The following is a 22,083-nucleotide window of genomic DNA, read 5'->3' as shown; positions in this document are numbered from 1 at the left end:
AGCAACCCAGAACTGTGTTTGCCTCAAAAGCATTTTGCTTCAATCAGTTAATTCCAGTTAAGAATAACAATTATTATTGTATTTTAACAGCAACAGTTCCAACCTAGAGTAGTTTTCAACAATAATTTATACAGTAAGATGTACTGGCCTTATCATCTTTCATCTTCATCTGTACCGTTACTAGGGTTACACTATCAGTAGCTAGCTTGCGTTGGCGAATGTTGGCTATTAGCTGTGTACAAGGCCAGCGGATTGTTTGAAAGAGAAACTCACATCTACTACTATGAGAGTTAGTTAGTACTCCCTTATTTCTGCTTATCATCCACCACCTGTTATAAAATGACAGCAATAGCTTACTAGCTAACTTACTTTTCCACTGTCGAAGCACTGTTTCCTGAAGCATTAATGTAAACTCACCCCATTCAGTACAAATGTGCGCAACCGCAACATTCAAATGAGGCTACAAAGAAAACTAATGGGACTGTAGCGACTGTGTTTGACGTCAAAATCGGGGGTGTGAACTAGGTTTCCATTCAAGCGTTGATCGAAATGGTAATGGCTCTATAGTATTGGAGAAAAGTTGAAAAAACGGACCCTCCGTTACATCTTGACGTCTCATGTCGTAAGGTACAGCACGCATAAGGCAACTAATTCTGTCTTACAGCCTCTCTCCACCAGGTGTAGCACTTCTATCATCCTTTAAAAACAAGAAATGGACAGTGAAGGGGGTAAGGGGGATATCTAGTAATTTTTTTCGTCATCATTGCATGCGATCATCATTCTCAAAGCCGCTGTTTACTTCGAAGATCACTTTAGCACCGCCCTAAAAACCTGATTCAAATTTGACACAAACATTCAAATAGGTATGTAATGACACATTATATAAACTCTTTATAGTGTTATATTTACATTTTAGAGGCGATAAGGTGATAAGTTGGACAGATCAGTGGAAAAAATGCAATTTTCCCACACAACCTCTCCTTTTCACTATCACGCATTAGTTTCGCTTCCCCACCCACCATTTAAAAAAAGACCCGACGGGCTCATTGCCTGCTTGAATTATGCAGAAACGGGCAGCGTTTAGGTCATGTAATTGATTCTGTTGGAAAGGGGAGAAATTGTGCTTTACAATGGTATTGACATTACAGTTGATCTGGAAGTATTACGTTTTTGGGGCGCTAAAATAAGGGCAATTGTACGGACCAAGGCTTACGTGAATTTACGTCATGCCGTTTTGAAATAACTCCCAGTTTATCATCTGCTGCTGACCCACAGCGCTGCATCGTGTGTGTCGCGGAGTGATCTTCAAGAATAAGGCAGAGAAAAAGATCCGGTAAACCGCGAAGCACACTCGCGCAGCTGCCAAACTGAGCAAAGACCTCCTGTTTAAGATTAAGCACAGAGCGCACCGAACAGAGAGCGCAGATGCACTTGGCTAAATCAATTCCAATAATGAATGAAATAATTATACATTTACTCGCACTCGTCGCGACCCACTTTAAGAAAGGCTGAACTAAATAGTTTATGAATGCTGGTGCAAATGCAAGACGAATAGACCACCTCCAGAAATGAAGCTTCAAAACTAAATGTACTGTATTTTGCAAGATTTTGAGTTAAAATCCTGCCTAATTGTAATTTTCCATTGGCTACTACTGGTAAGACAACAGTCACCTCCCTGTATCCACGAGACAGGAAGTGTCGATGAGCATAGAATATAGAAAAAGTGGCAAAGCAACGTAGGTCTACAGTAATTATCAAAGGTCAGAAAACCCAGCGTTCTATCATCGGAGTAGGGTGCCAATGACTTTAATGTTGGATTGTAGCCTACATGATTCTGTATAATAAACAATATTGCAAAAAAAATGCCTGTTTGTGCTACACTGTGTCCAAAGATATCTGCCGCCAGGGGGACTCGACCCGCGCTGAACATACTTCCCAAATTCCAACTAGAACCTGGAGGTGAGTCAGAGTCAGTGGTCCGCCTAAAAAACGAAATCATTTGCAGACTACGTTTTTCCCCACTCACTTCCGTAGATCGAGTCTATTTGGTGTAAGCAAATACGGTGAGTGTTTTGGAAAGATTGGGGTTCATTTATGTGAAATCCTCAAATCTAGAAACCAGACTAAAAGTCAAAGCATTGTTTTTATTGACTGAAAAACGGTTACTGCTCCGTGACGAAAGAACTCCATCCCGTCCCGTTACAAGGTATGTAAGTCCAGTGACATCCCCGTTTGGACTCTGTTGCAGTTAGCAGCTTTTTTATTTAGCCTTTGTAGACAAAACTTCGGTTTTGTTTAACCATCTTGGAAGGTCATGTTTCAATGTGTCCCCGTGTTTTGGTTCTTGGAGAGCATGATTACAATTATAAAAAAGCAGCAAGACTATTTTTTACAATCTATTCTCGGTTCAATATGAATTAGCTATATTGTTGTAAACAGCTTCCAGTCAATATTTGTCTTTGTGCACAGAACAATAGGATTAAAATAGAGATTAGTGGATCATCTCCAGAATGTAGGAGTTACTGGCTACTGACTGACTCATAGGCAAATCATGTAGTGGCTTGCCATACCACGTGGCATAGGCTACTCTTGCTCATAATTTTCATGTTAATAAAACCTAAATCTCTCTCTCCCTTTATTTATTTTTTACCCTGTAGGTCTCTCTGATCACTGTTATCTTGGCCTAATGTCTGTCCGGGTGCCATCCATGAGTGTGCTGCCTCCTGTTCGAAGGGACCGCATCATTGCCCAGCTTCCTCAGGTAAGCATCTTACATGCTATCAGTAAAACAATAATTTGAATGTGTTAAACTTGTCTGAGCTTGCAAAGCCACCGGTAACACTTTACTTGACACTCAGCGTCATAACACGTTAATGACATGGTCATAACCATGTCATAACATCAAATCAAATCAAATTTTATTTGTCACATACACATGGTTAGCAGATGTTAATGCGAGTGTAGCGAAATGCTTGTGCTTCTAGTTCCGACAATGCAGTAATAACCAACAAGTAATCTAACTAACAATTCCAAAACTACTGTCTTATACACAGTGTAAGGGGATAAAGAATATGTACATAAAGATATATGAATGAGTGATGGTACAGAGCAGCATAGGCAAGATACAGTAGATGGTATCGAGTACAGTATATACATATGAGATGAGTATGTAAACAAAGTGGCATAGTTAAAGTGGCTAGTGATACATGTATTACATAAGGATGCAGTAGATGATATAGAGTACAGTATATACGTATGCATATGAGATGAATAATGTAGGGTATGTAACATTATATAAGGTAGCATTGTTTAAAGTGGCTAGTGATATATTTGACATCATTTTACATCATTAAAGTGGCTGGAGTTGAGTCAGTGTCAGTGTGTTGGCAGCAGCCACTCAATGTTAGTGGTGGCTGTTTAACAGTCTGATGGCCTTGAGATAGAAGCTGTTTTTCAGTCTCTCGGTCCCAGCTTTGATGCACCTGTACTGACCTCGCCTTCTGGATGATAGCGGGGTGAACAGGCAGTGGCTCGGGTGGTTGTTGTCCTTGATGATCTTTATGGCCTTCCTGTAACATCGGGTGGTGTAGGTGTCCTGGAGGGCAGGTAGTTTGCCCCCGGTGATGCGTTGTGCAGACCTCACTACCCTCTGGAGAGCCTTACGGTTGTGGGCGGAGCAGTTGCCGTACCAGGCGGTGATACAGCCCGCCAGGATGCTCTCGATTGTGCATCTGTAGAAGTTTGTGAGTGCTTTTGGTGACAAGCCGAATTTCTTCAGCCTCCTGAGGTTGAAGAGGCGCTGCTGCGCCTTCTTCACGATGCTGTCTGTGTGAGTGGACCAATTCAGTTTGTCTGTGATGTGTATGCCGAGGAACTTAAAACTTGCTACCCTCTCCACTACTGTTCCATCGATGTGGATAGGGGGGTGTTCCCTCTGCTGTTTCCTGAAGTCCACAATCATCTCCTTAGTTTTGTTGACGTTGAGTGTGAGGTTATTTTCCTGACACCACACTCCGAGGGCCCTCACCTCCTCCCTGTAGGCCGTCTCGTCGTTGTTGGTAATCAAGCCTACCTCTGTTGTGTCGTCCGCAAACTTGATGATTGAGTTGGAGGCGTGCGTGGCCACGCAGTCGTGGGTGAACAGGGAGTACAGGAGAGGGCTCAGAACGCACCCTTGTGGGGCCCCAGTGTTGAGGATCAGCGGGGTGGAGATGTTGTTGCCTACCCTCACCACCTGGGGGCGGCCCGTCAGGAAGTCCAGTACCCAGTTGCACAGGGCGGGGTCGAGACCCAGGGTCTCGAGCTTTATGACGAGCTTGGAGGGTACTATGGTGTTGAATGCCGAGCTGTAGTCGATGAACAGCATTCTTACATAGGTATTCCTCTTATCCAGATGGGTTAGGGCAGTGTGCAGTGTGGTTGAGATTGCATCGTCTGTGGACCTATTTGGGCGGTAAGCAAATTGGAGTGGGTCTAGGGTGTCAGGTAGGGTGGAGGTGATATGGGCCTTGACTAGTCTCTCAAAGCACTTCATGATGACGGAAGTGAGGTCTATGTCATGTCATAAGAGCTGACATAACTTGTCATAACCTGTAATAATATGGTCATAACCATGTCATAACATGTCATAAGAGCTGACATAACTTGTCATAACCTGTAATAATATGGTCAAAACACTATCATGACAATATTTAGACCTGTTGTGAAGTATTGTGTTATTTTAGGGCTGGTTATGACACCTACATAAGAGTGTCAAAACCTACCACACAAGGCAAACATTCTATTACACCATAGCCTATGTGTCAACAGTATGTTTATGTTATATACGTTTTTTCGCAATTGACCATATTAAATGATCATTGTAATTACGCACACGTTGATGTCAGACATTCACCTACCCCAATGTTCTGTTGCTGATGAGTGGGATGAATACAGGAGGTGATTTCAGGAGCAAGACCCGACACCCACTTTTAGACTAATATCTGACATAAGGGCATGTACAGTACGTGATAGGCCTATCTGGCTTATATGATTATGATGGTCATAATGCTTCTTGACAGTGTCATAAAGTGCATTTTCTACAAGTTATTAAAAATATTATGAAAAAAACATGACTGAAGAATTCATTACAACATCAACGAAACTAAGGATTTAAGAAACAAACTTTCAAACGAAAGGAAATGTCTTGGCATGGCAAAAACTAATTTGAATAAATGTCAGTTTTGACACTCTTATGTAGGTGTCATAACCAGCCATAAAATAATGCAACATATGTCACAACAGGTGTAAATATATGGGTCATGACAGTGTTATGACAGGTTATGTCAGCTGTTATGACACATTATGACATGATTTTGGCCATGTCATAATGTGCTATGACACTGGGTGTCAAGTAAAGTGTTACCAAGCCACCAATCTCATAAAGCTGTGTTCATTATGTTCTAATCTAGTTTTACAGTAAGAAGGCTGCTGTGCACACTAAAGATGAGTTCAACTCCAAAGTGAAGACTGCCTGCCAGGAGCAACGCACTGGCACAGTAGGGTGGGTAGGCCACAAAACCTTTTCATGTTCAAGATATACAGGTTAGATATATACCTTATGGCATTATGGGGATGAGGGTGGTATGTTGTGTCTCATTGGGATCTTTGATTGTCTCTCTGTAAAAGTCTCCTTCTCCTCCAGTAGGTTTAAAATTGCTAAGGTCATAGTGGTTGGTGACCTGGCTGTGGGAAAAACATGTCTGATTAATAGGTAAGCAAAGGATACTGCTGATGCGTAATACCAGTCAACTGGGCAGTTTTGGTGAATCAATAACCAGATGGAATGCACAGCGTACAGCAAACTTGAATACCGTAGGTTGTATTTTTTCTAGGTTGTTTGTAAGTACAGATTGTCAGCCAATTTTCCTAATATTTCACACTTTATTCATTAGGTTTTGCAAGGATGCATTTGACAAGAACTACAAGGCGACCATTGGTGTTGACTTTGAGATGGAGCGGTTTGAAGTGTTGGGGGTGCCTTTCAGCTTACAGTTGTGAGTCTCTTTCTACTGGTGTGTTCGACAGTATTAATCCCCAGAGCTAACCTGTATCCCTTCACTCACCAATATCTTTCTCCTCTACAGGTGGGACACTGCAGGGCAGGAGAGGTTCAAGTGTATTGCTTCCACATACTACAGGGGAGCTCAGAGTAAGGGGAGTTTCTCTTTTGAACAGTTTTTATGTTTCCACATCATTCATTATGACCTAAAACATGTTGCCATGTTCTTAGGGACAGATGTGATGAGGTTTGAGTTTACTAATGAAGTTAATTTTGTTTTCCAGCTATTGTTATTGTGTTCGATGTAAATGATGTGGCATCTTTGGGCCATGCAAGGTAAAATACATTAGAATCACCTGACATGACTATGGATGTGCATTTCAGCTGCATGTGTGTTCTGTAAACTCTATTTAACATATCTGAATGTCACTGCGTTTATCCACAGGCAGTGGCTTGAAGATGCCTTGAAGGAGAATGATCCTACCAATGTCCAGCTTTTCCTGGTGGGCACAAAGAAAGACCTAAGTGTATGTGTTTACTCTTTTGATATACATTCTTCAGAGGCACAATTGATCCGTTTTAGTCTCTCCATTTCAAGATCATACTTCATGATGAAGATACAACTTAGCCACTTCTTAACCACTGTCCCAGTATTCACCTCTGTTCCAGTGGTATGTTGTTGCTTTAGGGGAAGGTCAAATCTGGATTTTTTTGGGATAAAGGACAACGGCATCAAGTATCCATGTCTTATTAAACACCGTACCACAGGAATGCATTTTTCCAGAAGTCAAAGTTCAGACTATATACTGGATACTAAGATATTGAAAAAGATTCTGTATAAAATGCATGGAATACTGTATATTATTATTGTACATTATGTTTTTTTCTATTGGGTTTGTATTTTCCTCTTCTCTATGCTATTTCCTCAGTCTCCTGCTCAGTACTCTCAGATTGAACAGGATGCCATCGAACTGGCTGAGGAAATCAAAGCAGAATATTGGGCCTTGTCATCATTGACTGGTGGGTGGGCTAATACATCAAATCAATGTTGAGATTGGTAGCAATATGATAGGATGCAGCCTACTTGTTTGTAAGGCGGTATTATCAATTATCATAAACTAATTGTTTAAACATCTAAGGAACAAATGTGACTTCATGTTTTTCTCCTATTTTTGTTGTAGGGGAAAATGTGAGGGAATTTTTCTTCCGTATTGCATCATTGGCATTTGAGGCCAACGTTCTGGCAGAGCTAGAGAAGAGTGGATCAAGGCACATTGGGGACGTTATCAGTGAGTATACAGCTATACACTGTTAAAATATAGAAACAAGCGTTACAGTGCCTTGCAAAAGTATTCATCCCCTTGGTGTTTATCCTATTTTGTTGCATTACAACCTGTAATTTAAATACATTTTTATTTGGATTTCATGTAATGGACATACACAAAACAGTCAAAATTGTTGAAGTGAAATAAAAATACTTCAAATAAGAAACGGAAAAGTGGTGCGTGCATATGTATTCACACCCTTTACTATGAAGCCTCTAAATAAGATCTGGTGCAACCAATTACCTTCAGAAGTCACATAATTAGTTAAATAAAGTCCACCCGTGTGCAATCTAAGTGTCACATGATCTCAGTATATATACACCTGTTCTGAAAGGCCAAAGAGTCTGCAACACCACTAAGCAAGGGGCACCACCAAGCAAGCGGCACTATGAAGACCAAGGAGCTCTCCAAATAGGTCAGGGACAAAGTTGTAGAGAAGTACAGATCAGGGTTGGGTAATAAAAAAATATCAGAAACTTTGAACATCCCACGGAGCACCATTAAATCCATTATTTAAAAATGGAAAGAATATGACACCACAACAAACCTGCCAAGAGAGAGCCGCCCACCAAAACTCACGGACCAAAACTCACGGCAAGGAGGGCATTAATCAGAGAGGCAACAAAGAGACCAAAGATAACCCTGAAGGAGCTGCAAAGCCACAGCAGAGATTGGAGCATCTGTCCATAGGATCACTTTAAGCCGTACACTCCACAGAGCTGGGCTTTACTAAAGAGTGGCCAGAAAAAAGCCATTGCTTAAAGAAAAAAAATAAGCAAACACGTTTGATGTTCGCCAAAAGGCATGTGGGAGACTCCCCAATCATATGGGAAAAGGTACTCTGGTCAGATGAGACTAATAATGAGCTTTTTGGCCGTCAAGGAAAACGCTATGTCTGGCTCAAACCCAACACCTCTCATCACCTGAGAACATCATTCCCACAGTGAAGCATGGTGGTGGCAGCATCATGCTGTGGGGGATGTTTTTCTTCGGCAGGGACTGGGAAACTGGTCAGAATTAAAGGAATGATGGAGGGCGCTAAATACAGGGAAATTCTTGAGGGAAACCTGTTTCAGTCATCCAGAGATTTGAGACTGGGACGGAGGTTCACCTTCCAGCAGGACAATGAGCCTAAGCATACTGCTAAAGCAACACTCAAGTGGTTTAAGGGGAAACATTTAAATGTCTTGGAATGGCCTCGTCAAAGCCCAGACCTCAATCCAATTGAGAATCTGTGGTATGACTTAAAGATTGCTGTACACCAGCGAAACCCATCCCAGTGGGTAGAGGTGCCAAGCTTGTAGAGACATACCCAATAGACTTGCAGCTGTAATTGCTGCAAAAGGTGGCTCTACAAAGTATTGACTTTGGTGAGGTGAATAGTTATGCACCTCAAGTTTTCTGTTTTTTTTGTCTTATTTCTTGTTTGTATCACAATAAAACATATTTATAGTATCTTCAAAGTGGTAAGAATGTTGTGTAAATCAAATGATACAACCCCCCCAAAAAATTGTAATTCCAGGTTGTAAAGCAACAAAATAGGAAAAATGCCAAGGGGGTGAATACTTTCGCAAGCCACTGTATGTAACATTAATAACACCACTTCTCTCGCCATGTTAACCCTGACTAGGTTACAGGCAGGCCCTTGAATGAATAACATAAGAAACACATAAGAGCCTTTTTTCATGCAAGTTTATTTGTTTGTTTCAGAAATTAACAGTAATTCAAACAACGTGTATGCAACATCAAAGAAGAAACAGTCAAACTGTTGTCAATGAAGACAAACACGTGACTACTACAGTTAAAAGGTACCAAAGCAAAAAAGCATAATTTACTCAGAAGAGAAACTGAGAACCACGGACCACTCCCAGACACATGGAATTTGCAGTGAGAGCTAGCAGACGGGACAGAGACTTTTGCTTCCACAGGCATTTGATTATCATTTCTCCGGGCCCAGTAAGAACAGCTCCTTGGTTGGATGTGGATTCCTGTGGTGTTTGGCTTATTTTTGCCTATCTATTGTTTCGGAATAGAATTTCCTCTATGTCATTGCACTCCATACTGTACAATTCCAGTTTTTGAGTGTTGACAGATTATCGCGTCACTGCTTAAATGGCTATGGAGTATGGACAATCATGGACGTCTTCAAATACCTAATATGGATATTTTTAAGACACCACCATTAGGCCTATTAGAGTTTTTACAGTGTTTTGTCTAGTGTTGTTTGCATTGTATATGTTTTTTGCACAATTTGTAACTATAGCATAGATGGAAACTCATGACTCCATCCTGGGAGGTTATATTATGCTAGCTAAGGAGTATGATTTCATTGTTTGGATAGTCCTATTTTTAGCAGCACAGAGGCGTTCATACAGTATGAGAGATGTGTATTAGTCAGATGTACCTCATCTACGTTAGAGACAATAATATAACTGAGAATTATTCATTTTGAATTATATGCGATATTTGAATGACTGATCTTATACTATCCCTCTAGTTGAATATCATAATCAGAGTGAAATGTGCATACATATGTCTAGTTGTCCTTTTAGACAATAAAGATTATTTACGTTTTTTTTCTAATATGTTTAATTGCCGATGTAAGTTTTGACTCTATAAAGATATACTGTGTATCAAAAACTACTACACTTAGCTCTATAATATAGATATAAGCTTTAAAATCACTGCTCTGTATCAAATCAAACTGCTGTTTACCTCTAATTAGACTAATTCAAAGTTATTATTAAAAGTCCTATCTGGGATGAGTCACTAATCTGTAATTCAATTATGTTTTATAACTGTTTGTCATATTAGCCAGGGCCTCTTAATATGAAACAATAATACATAAGGTCGCTAGTGAAAGTCTACACACCCTTTGCACAATCTTCACATTTTGCTTCCTTAAAATACAAATACAAAACATTTATTCAATTAAATATTTTTTCCTGTCAATCTACACGACCTACTCCACATAAATGACTAAGAAATACAACATTCTAACATTAGGATTGTTGTTGTATTTAACCTTTATTTAACTGGGCTAGTCAGTTAAGAACGGCATGGTAGCCTAGTGGTTAGAGCGGTGGACTAGTAACCGGAAGATTGCAAGTTCAAATCCCTGAGCTGACAAGGTACAAATCTGTAGTTCTGCCCCTGAACAGGCAGTTAACCCACTGTTCCTAGGCTGTCATTGAAAATAAGAATTTGTTCTTAACTGACTTGCCTAGTTAAATAACAGTAAAATAACAAATTCTTATTACAGGGGCTGGGATTAAAAAAATATATGAAAAATAGGTATACAGTGTATATATAGGACAAAACACACAACACCACATATAGAGAGACCTAAGACAACAACATAGCTAGGCAGCAACACATGACAACACCACATGGCAGCAGCACAAAACATGATACAAACATTATTGGGCACAGACAACAGCACAAAGGGCAAGAAGGTAGAGACAACAATTCATCACTTAAAGCAGCTAAAACTGTCAGTAAGAGTGTCCATGATTGAGTCTTTAAATAAAGAGATTGAGATAAAACTGTCCAGTTTGAGTGTTTGTAGCTTGATCCAGTCACGAGCTGCAGTGAACTGAAAAGAGGAGCGACCCAGGGATGTGTGTTCTTTGGGGACCTTTTATAATGTCTGCTTCCATCTCACACTCTCAAACACATAGATCCTATGAACACAGCTCACTTTTCAGCTCACACTGTCAAACACATAGATCCCCTGAACGCACCTCACTATCCAGATCCCAATCACCTGAATTCTAATCACCTGTTCACACACCTGTATGTCATTTACACACACTATTTAGTTTAGTTCATTGCACCCCATCATTGTGAGATATTGTTTGATTTTGTCCACAGTCTAGTCGGAGTGATGTTTATTAGTCCTCCCGTGTCTCGTAGTTTTTGGCTGTCCTCACTAACAACGTTTTTGCCTATTCCCTGCCTATACTTTTGCCTATCAGATTTCCTGTCATCAACCTCTTGCCTGATCTCCCGGACTATGTTATTAGCCTTTCCCCATGGCCTGTACTGTTACCTTTTTGGATTCCCTGTGTTTGACCTTCCCTGGATCATGGTACCTGCCTTCTCGTGTCGTCCTTTATTAAACAAACACCTGCTGTGCCCTGCGCTTGAAACCAGCACTCTGTCTCCCATCATACTCATTACACCTGTAACAGAATGTGACTGACAGAATGGGTGTTGTATGTGGAGGAAGAGGGCTGCAGTAGATGTCACAGATAGGGGGGAGTGAGGCCTAAGAGGGATTTCTAAATAAGCATCAACCAGTGGTCTTGCGACGGGTATACAGAGATGACCAGTTTACAGGAGTTTAGAGTGCAGTGATGTGTCCTATAAGGAGCATTGGTGTCAAATCTGCATTGATTGCATACTGTATGTTAATAAACTCAGCAAAAAAGGAAATGTCCTCTCACTGTCAACTGCGTTTATTTTCAGCAAACGTAACGTGTAAATATTTGTTTGAACATAAGATTCAACAACTGAGACGTAAACTGAACAAGTTCCACAGACATGTGACTAACATAAATTGAATAATGTGTCCCTGAAAAAAGGGGGGGTCAAACTCAAAGTAACAGTCAGTATCTGGTGTGGCCACCAGCTGCATTAAGTACTGCAGTGCATTTCATCCTAATGGACTGCACCAGATTTGCCAGTTCTTGCTGTGAGATGTTACCCTACTTTTCTACCAAGGCACCTGCAAGTTCCTGGACATTTCTTGGGGGAATGCCCCTAGTCCTCACACTCCGATCCAATAGGTCCCAGACGTGCTCAATGGGATTGAGATCTGGGCTCTTTGCTGGCCATAGCAGAACACTGACATTCCTGTCTTGTAGGAAATGACACGCAGAATGAGCAGTATGGCTGATGGCATTGTCATGCTGACAACAAGCTCAGTCCGATGATGCTGTGACACACTGCCCCAGACCATGACGGACCCTCCACCTCTAAATCGATCCCTCTCCAGAGTACAGGCCTCGGTGTAACGCTCATTCCTTCGACGATAAATGTGAATCCGACCATCACCCCTGGTGAGACAAAACCGTGACTCATCAGTGAAGAGCACTTTTTGCCAGTCCTGTCTGGTCCAGCGATGGTGGGTTCGTGCCTATAGGTGACGTTGTTGCCGCTGATGTCTGGTGAGGACCTGACTTACAACAGGCCTACAAGCCCTCAGTCTTAGCGACCGTTCCACAGGTGCATGTTCATTAATTGTTTATGGTTCATTGAACATGGGAAACAGTGTTTAAACCATTTACAATGAAGATCTGTGAAGTTATTTAGATTTTTCCGAAAGACATGCTCCTGAAAAGGGACGTTTTTTTGTTGTTGCTGAGTGTACTTGATGGGAGCACCTTTGGCAGCTATTACAGATGTAAATCATTTTTAATAAGATTCTACCAACCTTACACAACTCTTAGGGTTACATACTGTATATCCATTGTTTTTTGTCAAAACTGCTCAAGCTCAGTAAATTTGGTTGGGAATCATTGATGGACAGCAATATTCAAACATTGTCTTGTTTTTCTTTAAACAGATTTAAGTCAGGACTGAGACTGGACTATTTAGAAACAGTCAACACCTCCTGGAAGGCCATTCTGTACATATTTGGCATTACATTTTGGGTAATTTTTTTAATCCCAGGGTTAGGTTTTCAGAAGACTGAGGTAATGTAATGGGCTATGCTTACATTACATTTTTTTTTTTTAATCCTAACAAACTATCACGCCCTGACCTTAGAGATCCTTTTTATGTCTCTATTTTGGTTTGGTCAGGGCGTGAGTTGGGGTGGGAATTCTATGTTCTTTTTCTATGTGTTTCTATTTCTGTGTGTTTGGCCGGGTGTGGTTCTCAATCAGAGGCAGCTGTCTTATCGTTGTCTCTGATTGAGAACCATAGTTAGGTAGCTTTTTCCCACTGGGTTTTTGTGGGTAGTTGCTTTCTGTTTTTGTGTCTGCACCAGACAGAACTGTTTCGGTTGTTCTCTTTGTTGGTTTGCTATTCAGTGTTCAGTTCAACTAATAAAAGATGAACATGTACCACGCTGCACCTTGGTCCTCACCTTCTTCCACCAACGGCCGTTACAGAACTACCCACCACCAAAGGACCAAGCAGCGTGGAAAAGAGGACTGGACATGGGAGGACATTCTAGACGGCAAGGGATCATACACATGTGAGGAGATCCTGGCTGGAAGGGATCGCCTCCCATGGGAACAGCCAGGAGAGCGGAGGCAGCAGGAAAAGGGAACCGGCGATACGAGGGAACACGGCTGGCAAGGAAGCCCGAGAGGCAGCCGCCCCCCCCAAAATTTGGGGGGCACACGGGAAGTGTGGCAGAGTCAGGTTGGAGACCTGAGCCAACTCCCCGTGCTTACTTTGGCGATCATGGGACTGGTCACTCCCTCGCTGTTCTCAATGGCCACAGCAGCAACACCTGCAAATATGCATTACTTTTACTTGATAATAATTAAGGTAGAAGAAAACTTTAAAGTATACCGTTGTGATTAAAGTATATATTTTTTGCACTTCTCAGTGATACAACAAGTTAAATCAAGTCTAGCCTACCTACAATGAGACACATTGTCTGGCACTGTGATTACACACTGACCTACAACAGTCGCTCCCTGTCGCTCCACCAGTTTGATAGCAGCCTTCATGGTTCCTCCGGTCTCTATCCACTGGTCCACTATCAGCACCTGGAGCCCTGAAGCACAGAGACAGACCAACTAGTGGTTGTGGTTGTGTCCCAAATGGCACCCTATTCCCTACATAGTGCATTCCTAGCTCTATGGGCACTGGTCAAAATAAGGGAATAGGGTGCCATTTGGGATCTACACCACATTTCTATTCAAACTCCTAACTCACAGTATGCACACTGGCAGTCCTACTGAGATACAGTACAAAACACATTCAGAGAATCACCTTGAAGGGCAAATGTTTCCTTAAATATTTGCTATACAGAATAGGGCCCTCGGTTCCTGCACCAACACTAGAGGGCATTATGTCACAGGAAATAAGAGTGGTTATGTCTGGAGGGAATGAGGCCATGGTTGCATTCATTGAAACAAATACAAAGTCAGAGCCAAAACAGGCCATACTGCCTCTTTGCTTGTGGGTTCATTGAGCTTGTCTATCACACTGTATGTTGTCCATTGCTACATTCATGTTAATGAGTATGTCTCTTTATCCTTCACCTCAAGATTCTACAAACAAGGCAGGACTCTTGAAACCTTAGACGAGTGGTGTCCGTTCATTGGCCATAGACTCAAAATTGTGACTTATTCACCAATGAAAGCTATCCTGTCAGACTGTGATGGTGACTCACCTGGCCTTAACACATCCAGGCGAACCGCCACCATCTTCTCTCTGTCTGAGTAGTCACTGTACTCTTGGCTCTGGGTTTGTATGCACAGGTGTCCTGCTTTGCAGATAGCCAGAAAGCCCTTTCCAAGGGTGGTGGCCACAGCCGATCCTGAAAACCACCAAGATAAAATTGACATCTTAGAAACAGCACAGAGACACTGTTATTGTTTTGATGAGATTGTGAGTTCATTTCACCAATCAATTTTCTCTCAGAAGAAATTGAAGTGATTGAAGTGACAGCAGCATTCCATATAGATCAATCCATACAGATCCATTTCACACATACTGTGATTGATTTAGCAAGGCTTTTATTTTGAATTGCATGGTGTGATATCGCATTCTTAGTGTGTCCTTGGTGATGCAATTCTCCAAGCAGGACCTATGTGTACTACCCCTAAATTAAGTATCATTGCCAAGGGGGTTAGGTTTCCTGCCCTTTCAGTGGAGCTTGCTGGATATGAAATAAAATGAGTATCAAGTAAGTAGCATAGAGCCACACTTCAGCAACAACACATGAGCAGATTGGTTGAGATTGTGTGTTTTCCTAAAACATTATTGACTGGTTGTTTACCGAGGATGAATCCCATTGCATCTATACCCATTACCAGGTCAATGGCCTCCTTCTGGAATGGATAGAGAAGGTCCTTCACACAATCTGACAGAGCCTGGATTAGAGACAAAATAAACCAGAATGAACCAGATGGACCACCCGGACTGCTATGGGTTCCCTTACAGTATCATTACGTATATGCACTGGACAAAATACACATTTTGCATACTGCAGGGGAAATTTGTTATAGTTATAAATTGTACAGTGGGTATCATAAGTATTCACCCCCCTTGGATTTCTTCGTATTTTGTTTCCTTTACAAAGTGGGATTGAAATAGATTTAATTGGCATTTTTCTCATTGATCTACACAACATACTCCATAATGTCAAATTGAAAAGAAAATTCTATACATTTTTACTAATTAATAATAAAATAAATAATTAAAATGCACTCACCGGTCAGTTTATTAGGTTGGGGGGGAGGAGGGGGGGCAGGCCCGGTACAGTATGATACAATATGATATTTCCGGCGCTGACAGAGATGGCCGCCTCGCTTCGCGTTCCTAGGAAATTTTTCTTTTTACGTGTTATATCTTACATTTGTACCCCAGGTAATCTTAGGTTTCATTACATACAGCCGGGAGGAACTACTGAATATAAGAGCAACGTCAACTCACCATCATTACGACCAGGAATATGACTTTCCCGAAGCGGATCCTGTGTTCTGCCTTCCACCCAGGACAATGGATCGGATCCCAGCCGGCGACCCAAAACAACGACGTCGTAAAAGGGGCAGACGAAGCGGTCTTCTGGTCAGGCTCTGGAGACAGGTACATCGCGCACCACTCCCGATCATACTACTCGTCAATGTCCAGTCTCTTGACAACAAGGTAGATGAAATCCGAGCAAGGTTTGCCTTCCAGAAAGACATCAGAGACTGTAATGTTCTTTGCTTCACAGAAACATAGCTCACTCAAGAGACTCTATCGGAGTCGGTGCAGCCAGCTGGTTTCTTCACGCATCGCGCCGACAGAAACAAGTATCTTTTTGGTAAGAAGAGGGGTGGGGGGGTATGCCTTATGATTAACGAGACGTGGTGTGATCATAAAAAACATACAGGAACTCAAGTCCTTCTGTTCACCTGACTTAGAATTCCTCACAATCAAATGTCGACCACATTATCTACCAAGGGAATTCTCTTCGATTATAATCACAGCCGTATATATTCCCCCCCAAGCAGACACATCGATGGCCCTGAACAAACTTTATTTGACTCTATGTAAACTGGAAACCACATATCCTAAGGCTGCATTCATTGTAGCTGGGGATTTTAACAAGGCTAATCTGAAAATTCTAAATTCTATCAGCATATCGATTGCGCAACCAGGGCTGGTAAAACCCTGGATCATTGTTATTCTAACTTCCACACGCATATAAGGCCCTCCCCTGCCCTCCTTTTGGAAAAGCTGACCACGACAGCCTACAGACAGAGACTAAAACAAGAAGCTCCCGCGCTCAGGTCTGTTCAACGCTGGTCCAACCAATCTGATTCCACGCTTCAAGACTGCTTCGATCACGTGGACTGGGATATGTTCCGCATTGCGTCCAACAACAACATTGACGAATACGCTGATTCGGTGAGCGAGTTCATTAGAAAGTGCATTGACGATGTTATACCCACAGCAACGATTAAAACATTCCCAAACCAGAAACCGTGGATTGATGGCAGCATTCGCGAAAAACTGAAAGCGCGAACCACTGCTTTTAACCAGGGCAAGGTGACCAGAAACATGACCGAATACAAACAGTGTAGCTTTTCCCTCCGCAAGGCAATCAAACAAGCTAAGCGTCAGTATAGAGACCAAGTAGAGTCGCAATTCAACGGCTCATACACAAGAGGTATGTGGCAGGGTCAATCACGGATTACAAAAAGAAAACCAGCCCCGTCGCGGACCAGGATGTCTTGCTCCCAGACAGACTAAATAACTTTTTTTGCTCGCTTTGAGGACAATACAGTGCCACTGACACAGCCGCTACCAAAACCTGCGGACTCTCCTTCACTGCAGCCAACATTAGTAAAACGTTTAAACGTGTTAACCCTTGCAAGGCTGCAGGCCCAGACGGCATCACCAGCCGCGTCCTCAGAGCATGCGCAGACCAGCTGGCTGGTGTGTTTACGGACATATTCAATCAATCCTTATCCCAGTCTGCTGTTCCTACATGCTTCAAGAGGGCCACCATTAATCCTGTTCCCAAGAAAGCTAAGGTAACTGAGCTAAATGACTACCACTCCGTAGCACTCACTTCCGTCATCATGAAGTGCTTTGAGAGACTAGTCAAGGACCATATCACCTCCACCCTACCTGACACCCTAGACCCACCAACTTGCTTACCGCCCCAATAGGTCCACAGACGACGCAATCGCAACCACACTGCACACTGCCCTAACCCATCTGGACCAGAGGAATACCTATGTGAGAATGCTGTTCATCGACTACAGCTCAGCATTTAACACCATAGTACCCTCCAAATTCGTCATCAAGCTCGAGGCCCTGGGTCTCGACCCCGCCCTGTACAACTGGGTACTGGACTTCCTGACGGGCCGCCCCCAGGTGGTGAGGGTAGGTAACAACATCTCCACCCCGCTGATCCTCAATGCTGGGGCCCCACAAGGGTGCTTTCTGAGCCCTCTCCTGTACTCCCTGTTCACGCACGACTGCATGGCTTGTCACCAAAAGCACTCACAAACTTCTACAGATGCACAATCGAGAGCATCCTGTCGTGCTGTATCACCGCCTGGTACGGCAACTGCTCCGCCCACAACCGTAAGGCTCTCCAGAGGGTAGTGAGGTCTGCACAACGCATCACCGAGGGCAAACTACCTGCCCTCCAGGACACCTACACCACCCGATGTCACAGGAAGGCCATAAAGATCATCAAGGACAACAACCACCCGAGCCACTACCTGTTTACCCCGCTATCATCCAGAAGGCGAGGTCAGTACAGGTGCATCACAGCAGGGACCTAGAGACTGAAAAACAGCTTCTATCTCAAGGCCATCAGACTGTTAAACAGACACCACTAACATTGAATGGCTGCTGCCAACATACTGACTCAACTCCAACCACTTTAATAATGGAAATTGATGGTAATTGATGTAAAAAATGTATCACTAGCCACTTTAAACAATGCCACATAATATAATGTTTACATACCCTACATTACTCATCTCATATGTACAGTGCCTTGCGAAAGTATTCGGCCCCCTTGAACTTTGCGACCTTTTGCCACATTTCAGGCTTCAAACATAAAGATATAAAACTGTATTTTTTTGTGAAGAATCAACAACAAGTGGGACACAATCATGAAGTGGAACGACATTTATTGGATATTTCAAACTTTTTTAACAAATCAAAAACTGAAAAATTGGGCGTGCAAAATTATTCAGCCCCCTTAAGTTAATACTTTACAGCTGTAAGTCGCTTGGGGTATGTCTCTATCAGTTTTGCACATCGAGAGACTGACATTTTTTCCCATTCCTCCTTGCAAAACAGCTCGAGCTCAGTGAGGTTGGATGGAGAGCATTTGTGAACAGCAGTTTTCAGTTCTTTCCACAGATTCTCGATTGGATTCAGGTCTGGACTTTGACTTGGCCATTCTAACACCTGGATATGTTTATTTTTGAACCATTCCATTGTAGATTTTGCTTTATGTTTTGGATCATTGTCTTGTTGGAAGACAAATCTCCGTCCCAGTCTCAGGTCTTTTGCAGACTCCATCAGGTTTTCTTCCAGTATATATAACAAAACCTTTTTTTAAAAACTTTTACCCCTTTTGCTCCTCAATTTTATGATATCAATTGGTTGTTACCATCTTGTCCCATCGCTGCAACACCACTATGGACTCCGGAGAGGCGAAGGTCGAGGGCCATGTGTCCTCTGAAACATGACCCTACAGTACCAAGCCACACTGCCTCTTGACACAATGCTTGCTTAACCCAGACACCAGCCGGACCAATGTCTCAGAGGAAACACCTTCCAGCTGGTGACCGAAATCAGCTTGCTGGCTCCCGGCCCGCCACAAGGAGTCGCTAGAGTGGGATGGGACAAGGAAAATCTCAGCCGGCCAAACCCTCCCCTAACCCGGATGATGCTGGGCCAATTATGCGCCGCCTCATGGGTCTCCCGGTCATGGTCGGCTATGACACAGCCTGGGATCAAACCCGGGTCTGTAGTGATGCCTCAAGCACGGTGCCTTAGACCGCTGCGCTACTCGGGATGTGAAATAATAGGGGTTGACATGATTTATGAATGGCTACCCCTTCCTATGCCCCCCATACATTTAATCTGTAAGGTTCCTCAGTGAAGTATTGCATTTCAAGCACAGATTCAACTACAAAGACCAGGGAGCTTTTCTAAAGCCTCATAAAGAAAGGCAGTGCTTGGTGGATGGTTAACAATAACAAATCATACATTGAATATATCTTTAAGCGTGGTCAAGTTAATAATTATGCTGTTGATTTATGTATTAAACCATCCAGACATCAAAAATACAGTCGTCATTCTGAACTAAGCTGCAGGACAGGAAAGAAAAATGCTCAGGGATGTCACTATGAGGTCATTGGTAATTTTAAAACAGTTATAAAGTTCAATGGCTGTGATGGGAGAAAACTGAGGATAGATCAACAACAACATTGTAGTGACTCCACAATAATGACCTAAATTACAGAGTTAAAAATAAGAATACAAATGTACAGAATAAAAATATTCAACAATGTACATCCTGTGCATATGCAACAAGGCACTAAAGTAATACTTCAAAAAACACGGAAAATGAATACACTTTTTGGCCTAAATGCAAAGCCTTATGTTCGTGGCAAACGCAACACATCACTGAGTAACTGCCTCCTTATGTTCAAGCATGGCATTGGCTGCATCATGGTATGGGTATGCTTGAAATCAGCAAGGACTGGCTAGTTGTTCAGGGTAAAAAGAAACAGGATGGAGCTAAGCACAGGCAAAATCCTAGAGGAAAACCTGCTTCAGTCTGCTTTATACCAGACTCTGGGAGAGGAATTTACCTTCCAGCAGGACAATAAATTACAACACAAGGCCAAATCTACACTGGAGTTGCTTACCAAGAAGACAGTGTTCCTGAGTGTCCAAGTTACAGTTGTGATTTAAATCTAATTGAAAATCTATGGCAAGACGTGAAAATTGCTGTCTAGCCATGATCCGCAACACCTTGACAGAGCTAGAATTTTTAAAATAATAATGAGTTGCACAATCCAGGTGTGCAAAGAAGACTTGCGTCTGTAATCACTACCAACAAGGTTTCTAACATGTATTGACTCAGGGGGGTTAATACTTATCTAATCAAGGTATACAGTATTAGTGTTATATTTTTCATTAATCTTTATAAAATGTTCAAATATTTCTTCCACTTTGATATGACAGAATGTTTTGGCTAGATCGTTGACAAAAAAAAGGACAAATCCATCTTAAATCCCACTTGGTAACACAATGAAATGTGAAGAAATCCAAGGTGAATACTTAGGATACCCACTGTATTGTTCAGTTACCACATCATCTTTTAATCCCTCTTGAAAGGCAAAAGTACTCTCCTGGGGAATACATCCCAAGAATGTGTTGACCCAGAAATGTGAAATACAACTGCTATAAGCCACTCAACACTCACTCTCACCTTCTTTGGATAAATGGACCAAGAAATTAAAGGTATATCACTAGAACCTGGGAATTACAGTAGAGTCTTGATGGGTCCAACCAGGCAAAAGTTGGTCCTCTGGTGTTTGGTGCCATTAGGGAAATGTACCAGCCTTTCCCCCTGTCTGTTGGAACAGCCAAAGCGTCCATTTGTAGTAACAGTCCACACAGTTAAAGAGGCAGAGGAGCCTGGGCTGTGAATCTGTCTGCTGACCTGGCAACCCATATCAGGTTCCAGGGAGTGTGCCAATGTGTAGACCATGCCACAGAGTACATACTAACATTGAGGCCTTACAGAGCTCTACTCATTATCATTAGCGCTAGACCCTGATATTGTTATTGCAACATTTCTAATATATATATTTTTTAAGTAATGCAACCTGAATGAAAAGTCATAATCCAGTTTAAATCAATGTCAAGACACATTTCAGTTTGCAGAATCAAAAATCACATGTAGTGTCTTTAGTTAATTTAAATACACAATTGGAGCAAAAGTTAATAAGATTGGTTAAAATGAAAATATAATCTTTATTGCAATAATATGGTGTATTCAGCTCAATTAGCACAGAAGATTACTCTAAAATATGGCTAAGATATTTGAAAGTTTGCTGTTTTAAATGATAAAACAAAATACAAAAATTATGCAATAGTTCTAATGCTATAATGTTGTTAAAAGTTAACAAATGTATCAAACAGCTTTAATCATGAATATTTAAATAGACTTACAACGCTGTCTTGTGGTGGATGTGTGAAGATACTGTGCATACAAATAACTTTGGTGAATCCCAAACATAGATAATGATAGAAGCCTTTAGTGGCCAAAAGGCAGTTTTGGCACGGGAAGCGCCATTGGCTTCCACCATACTTCCACCATTTTAAAGTAATCAAAATAGTCAACTGGGTGGGGATTCCTATGGGTTGTGGCTCTGCCCATGCTGTCACAGATGCTATAATAGCACAGATATAAAGATGAGTCCTCTATCTATCTCTATGATCCCAAACCAGCCCCTCTCCCTTACCAACTCGCTTGGAGGGTCCTACGTTGTTATG

The 22,083-nt window shown here is 42.0% G+C and overlaps 2 protein-coding genes across 5 annotated transcripts; one reads left to right on the top strand and one right to left on the bottom strand.

Annotated features, from left to right (window-relative positions):
- Positions 1-1,398: 1,398 nt before the first annotated feature.
- LOC112267082 (ras-related protein Rab-34) lies at positions 1,399-9,950 on the top strand. Of its 2 annotated transcripts, none has more exons than XM_024445145.2 (11): positions 1,399-1,959; positions 2,658-2,761; positions 5,451-5,542; positions 5,684-5,752; positions 5,934-6,035; positions 6,126-6,190; positions 6,325-6,376; positions 6,486-6,567; positions 6,970-7,060; positions 7,222-7,329; positions 9,076-9,950. In XM_024445145.2, the coding sequence occupies exons 1-11, from the start codon at positions 1,863-1,865 to the stop codon at positions 9,141-9,143; spliced, it is 930 nt and encodes a 309-aa protein (XP_024300913.1). In that variant the 5' UTR covers positions 1,399-1,862; the 3' UTR covers positions 9,144-9,950. The 2 variants fall into 2 exon arrangements, with proteins under 2 accessions (XP_024300913.1, XP_024300914.1); XM_024445146.2 differs by having other exon boundaries at positions 1,401-1,959; positions 5,687-5,752.
- A 3,528-nt stretch (positions 9,951-13,478) lies between these two features.
- On the bottom strand, positions 13,479-21,819 carry zgc:174895 (uncharacterized protein LOC100126024 homolog). Of its 3 annotated transcripts, none has more exons than XM_024445795.2 (6): positions 21,760-21,819; positions 21,014-21,158; positions 15,332-15,425; positions 14,723-14,869; positions 14,006-14,101; positions 13,479-13,831 (listed from the first exon to the last, which is right to left on the bottom strand). In XM_024445795.2, exons 3-6 carry the CDS (start codon positions 15,360-15,362, stop codon positions 13,737-13,739), a joined length of 369 nt encoding a protein of 122 aa, XP_024301563.1. In that variant the 5' UTR covers positions 15,363-15,425; positions 21,014-21,158; positions 21,760-21,819; the 3' UTR covers positions 13,479-13,736. The 3 variants fall into 3 exon arrangements, with proteins under 3 accessions (XP_024301563.1, XP_024301565.1, XP_024301564.1); XM_024445797.2 differs by having other exon boundaries at positions 21,072-21,158; XM_024445796.2 differs by lacking the exon at positions 21,760-21,819 and having other exon boundaries at positions 21,014-21,390.
- Positions 21,820-22,083: the final 264 nt, after the last annotated feature.

The sequence above is a fragment of the Oncorhynchus tshawytscha genome, linkage group LG14, assembly GCF_018296145.1.
Source record: "Oncorhynchus tshawytscha isolate Ot180627B linkage group LG14, Otsh_v2.0, whole genome shotgun sequence".
NCBI lineage: Eukaryota > Metazoa > Chordata > Actinopteri > Salmoniformes > Salmonidae > Oncorhynchus > Oncorhynchus tshawytscha.
The sequence above is the reverse complement of the archived record's forward strand: the minus strand, read 5'-3'. Positions and strand labels throughout refer to the sequence as shown.

What these genes read in the sequence shown, in the direction of transcription:
- LOC112267082 (XM_024445145.2), top strand. Translation starts at nt 1,863, where the DNA reads ATGCCTGTTTGTGCTACACTGTGTCCAAAGATATCTGCCGCCAGGGGG. An exon ending in CAACGCACTGGCACAGTAGG is followed by an intron (nt 5,543 to 5,683) that starts GTGGGTAGGCCA and finishes CTTCTCCTCCAG; the next exon opens with TAGGTTTAAAATTGCTAAGG. An exon ending in GTGCCTTTCAGCTTACAGTT is followed by an intron (nt 6,036 to 6,125) that starts GTGAGTCTCTTT and finishes TCTCCTCTACAG; the next exon opens with GTGGGACACTGCAGGGCAGG.
- zgc:174895 (XM_024445795.2), bottom strand. Translation starts at nt 15,362, where the DNA reads ATGGGTATAGATGCAATGGGATTCATCCTCG. An exon ending in TGCAATGGGATTCATCCTCG is followed by an intron (nt 14,870 to 15,331) that starts GTAAACAACCAG and finishes GGTGGTTTTCAG; the next exon opens with GATCGGCTGTGGCCACCACC. An exon ending in CCTGGATGTGTTAAGGCCAG is followed by an intron (nt 14,102 to 14,722) that starts GTGAGTCACCAT and finishes TCTGTGCTTCAG; the next exon opens with GGCTCCAGGTGCTGATAGTG.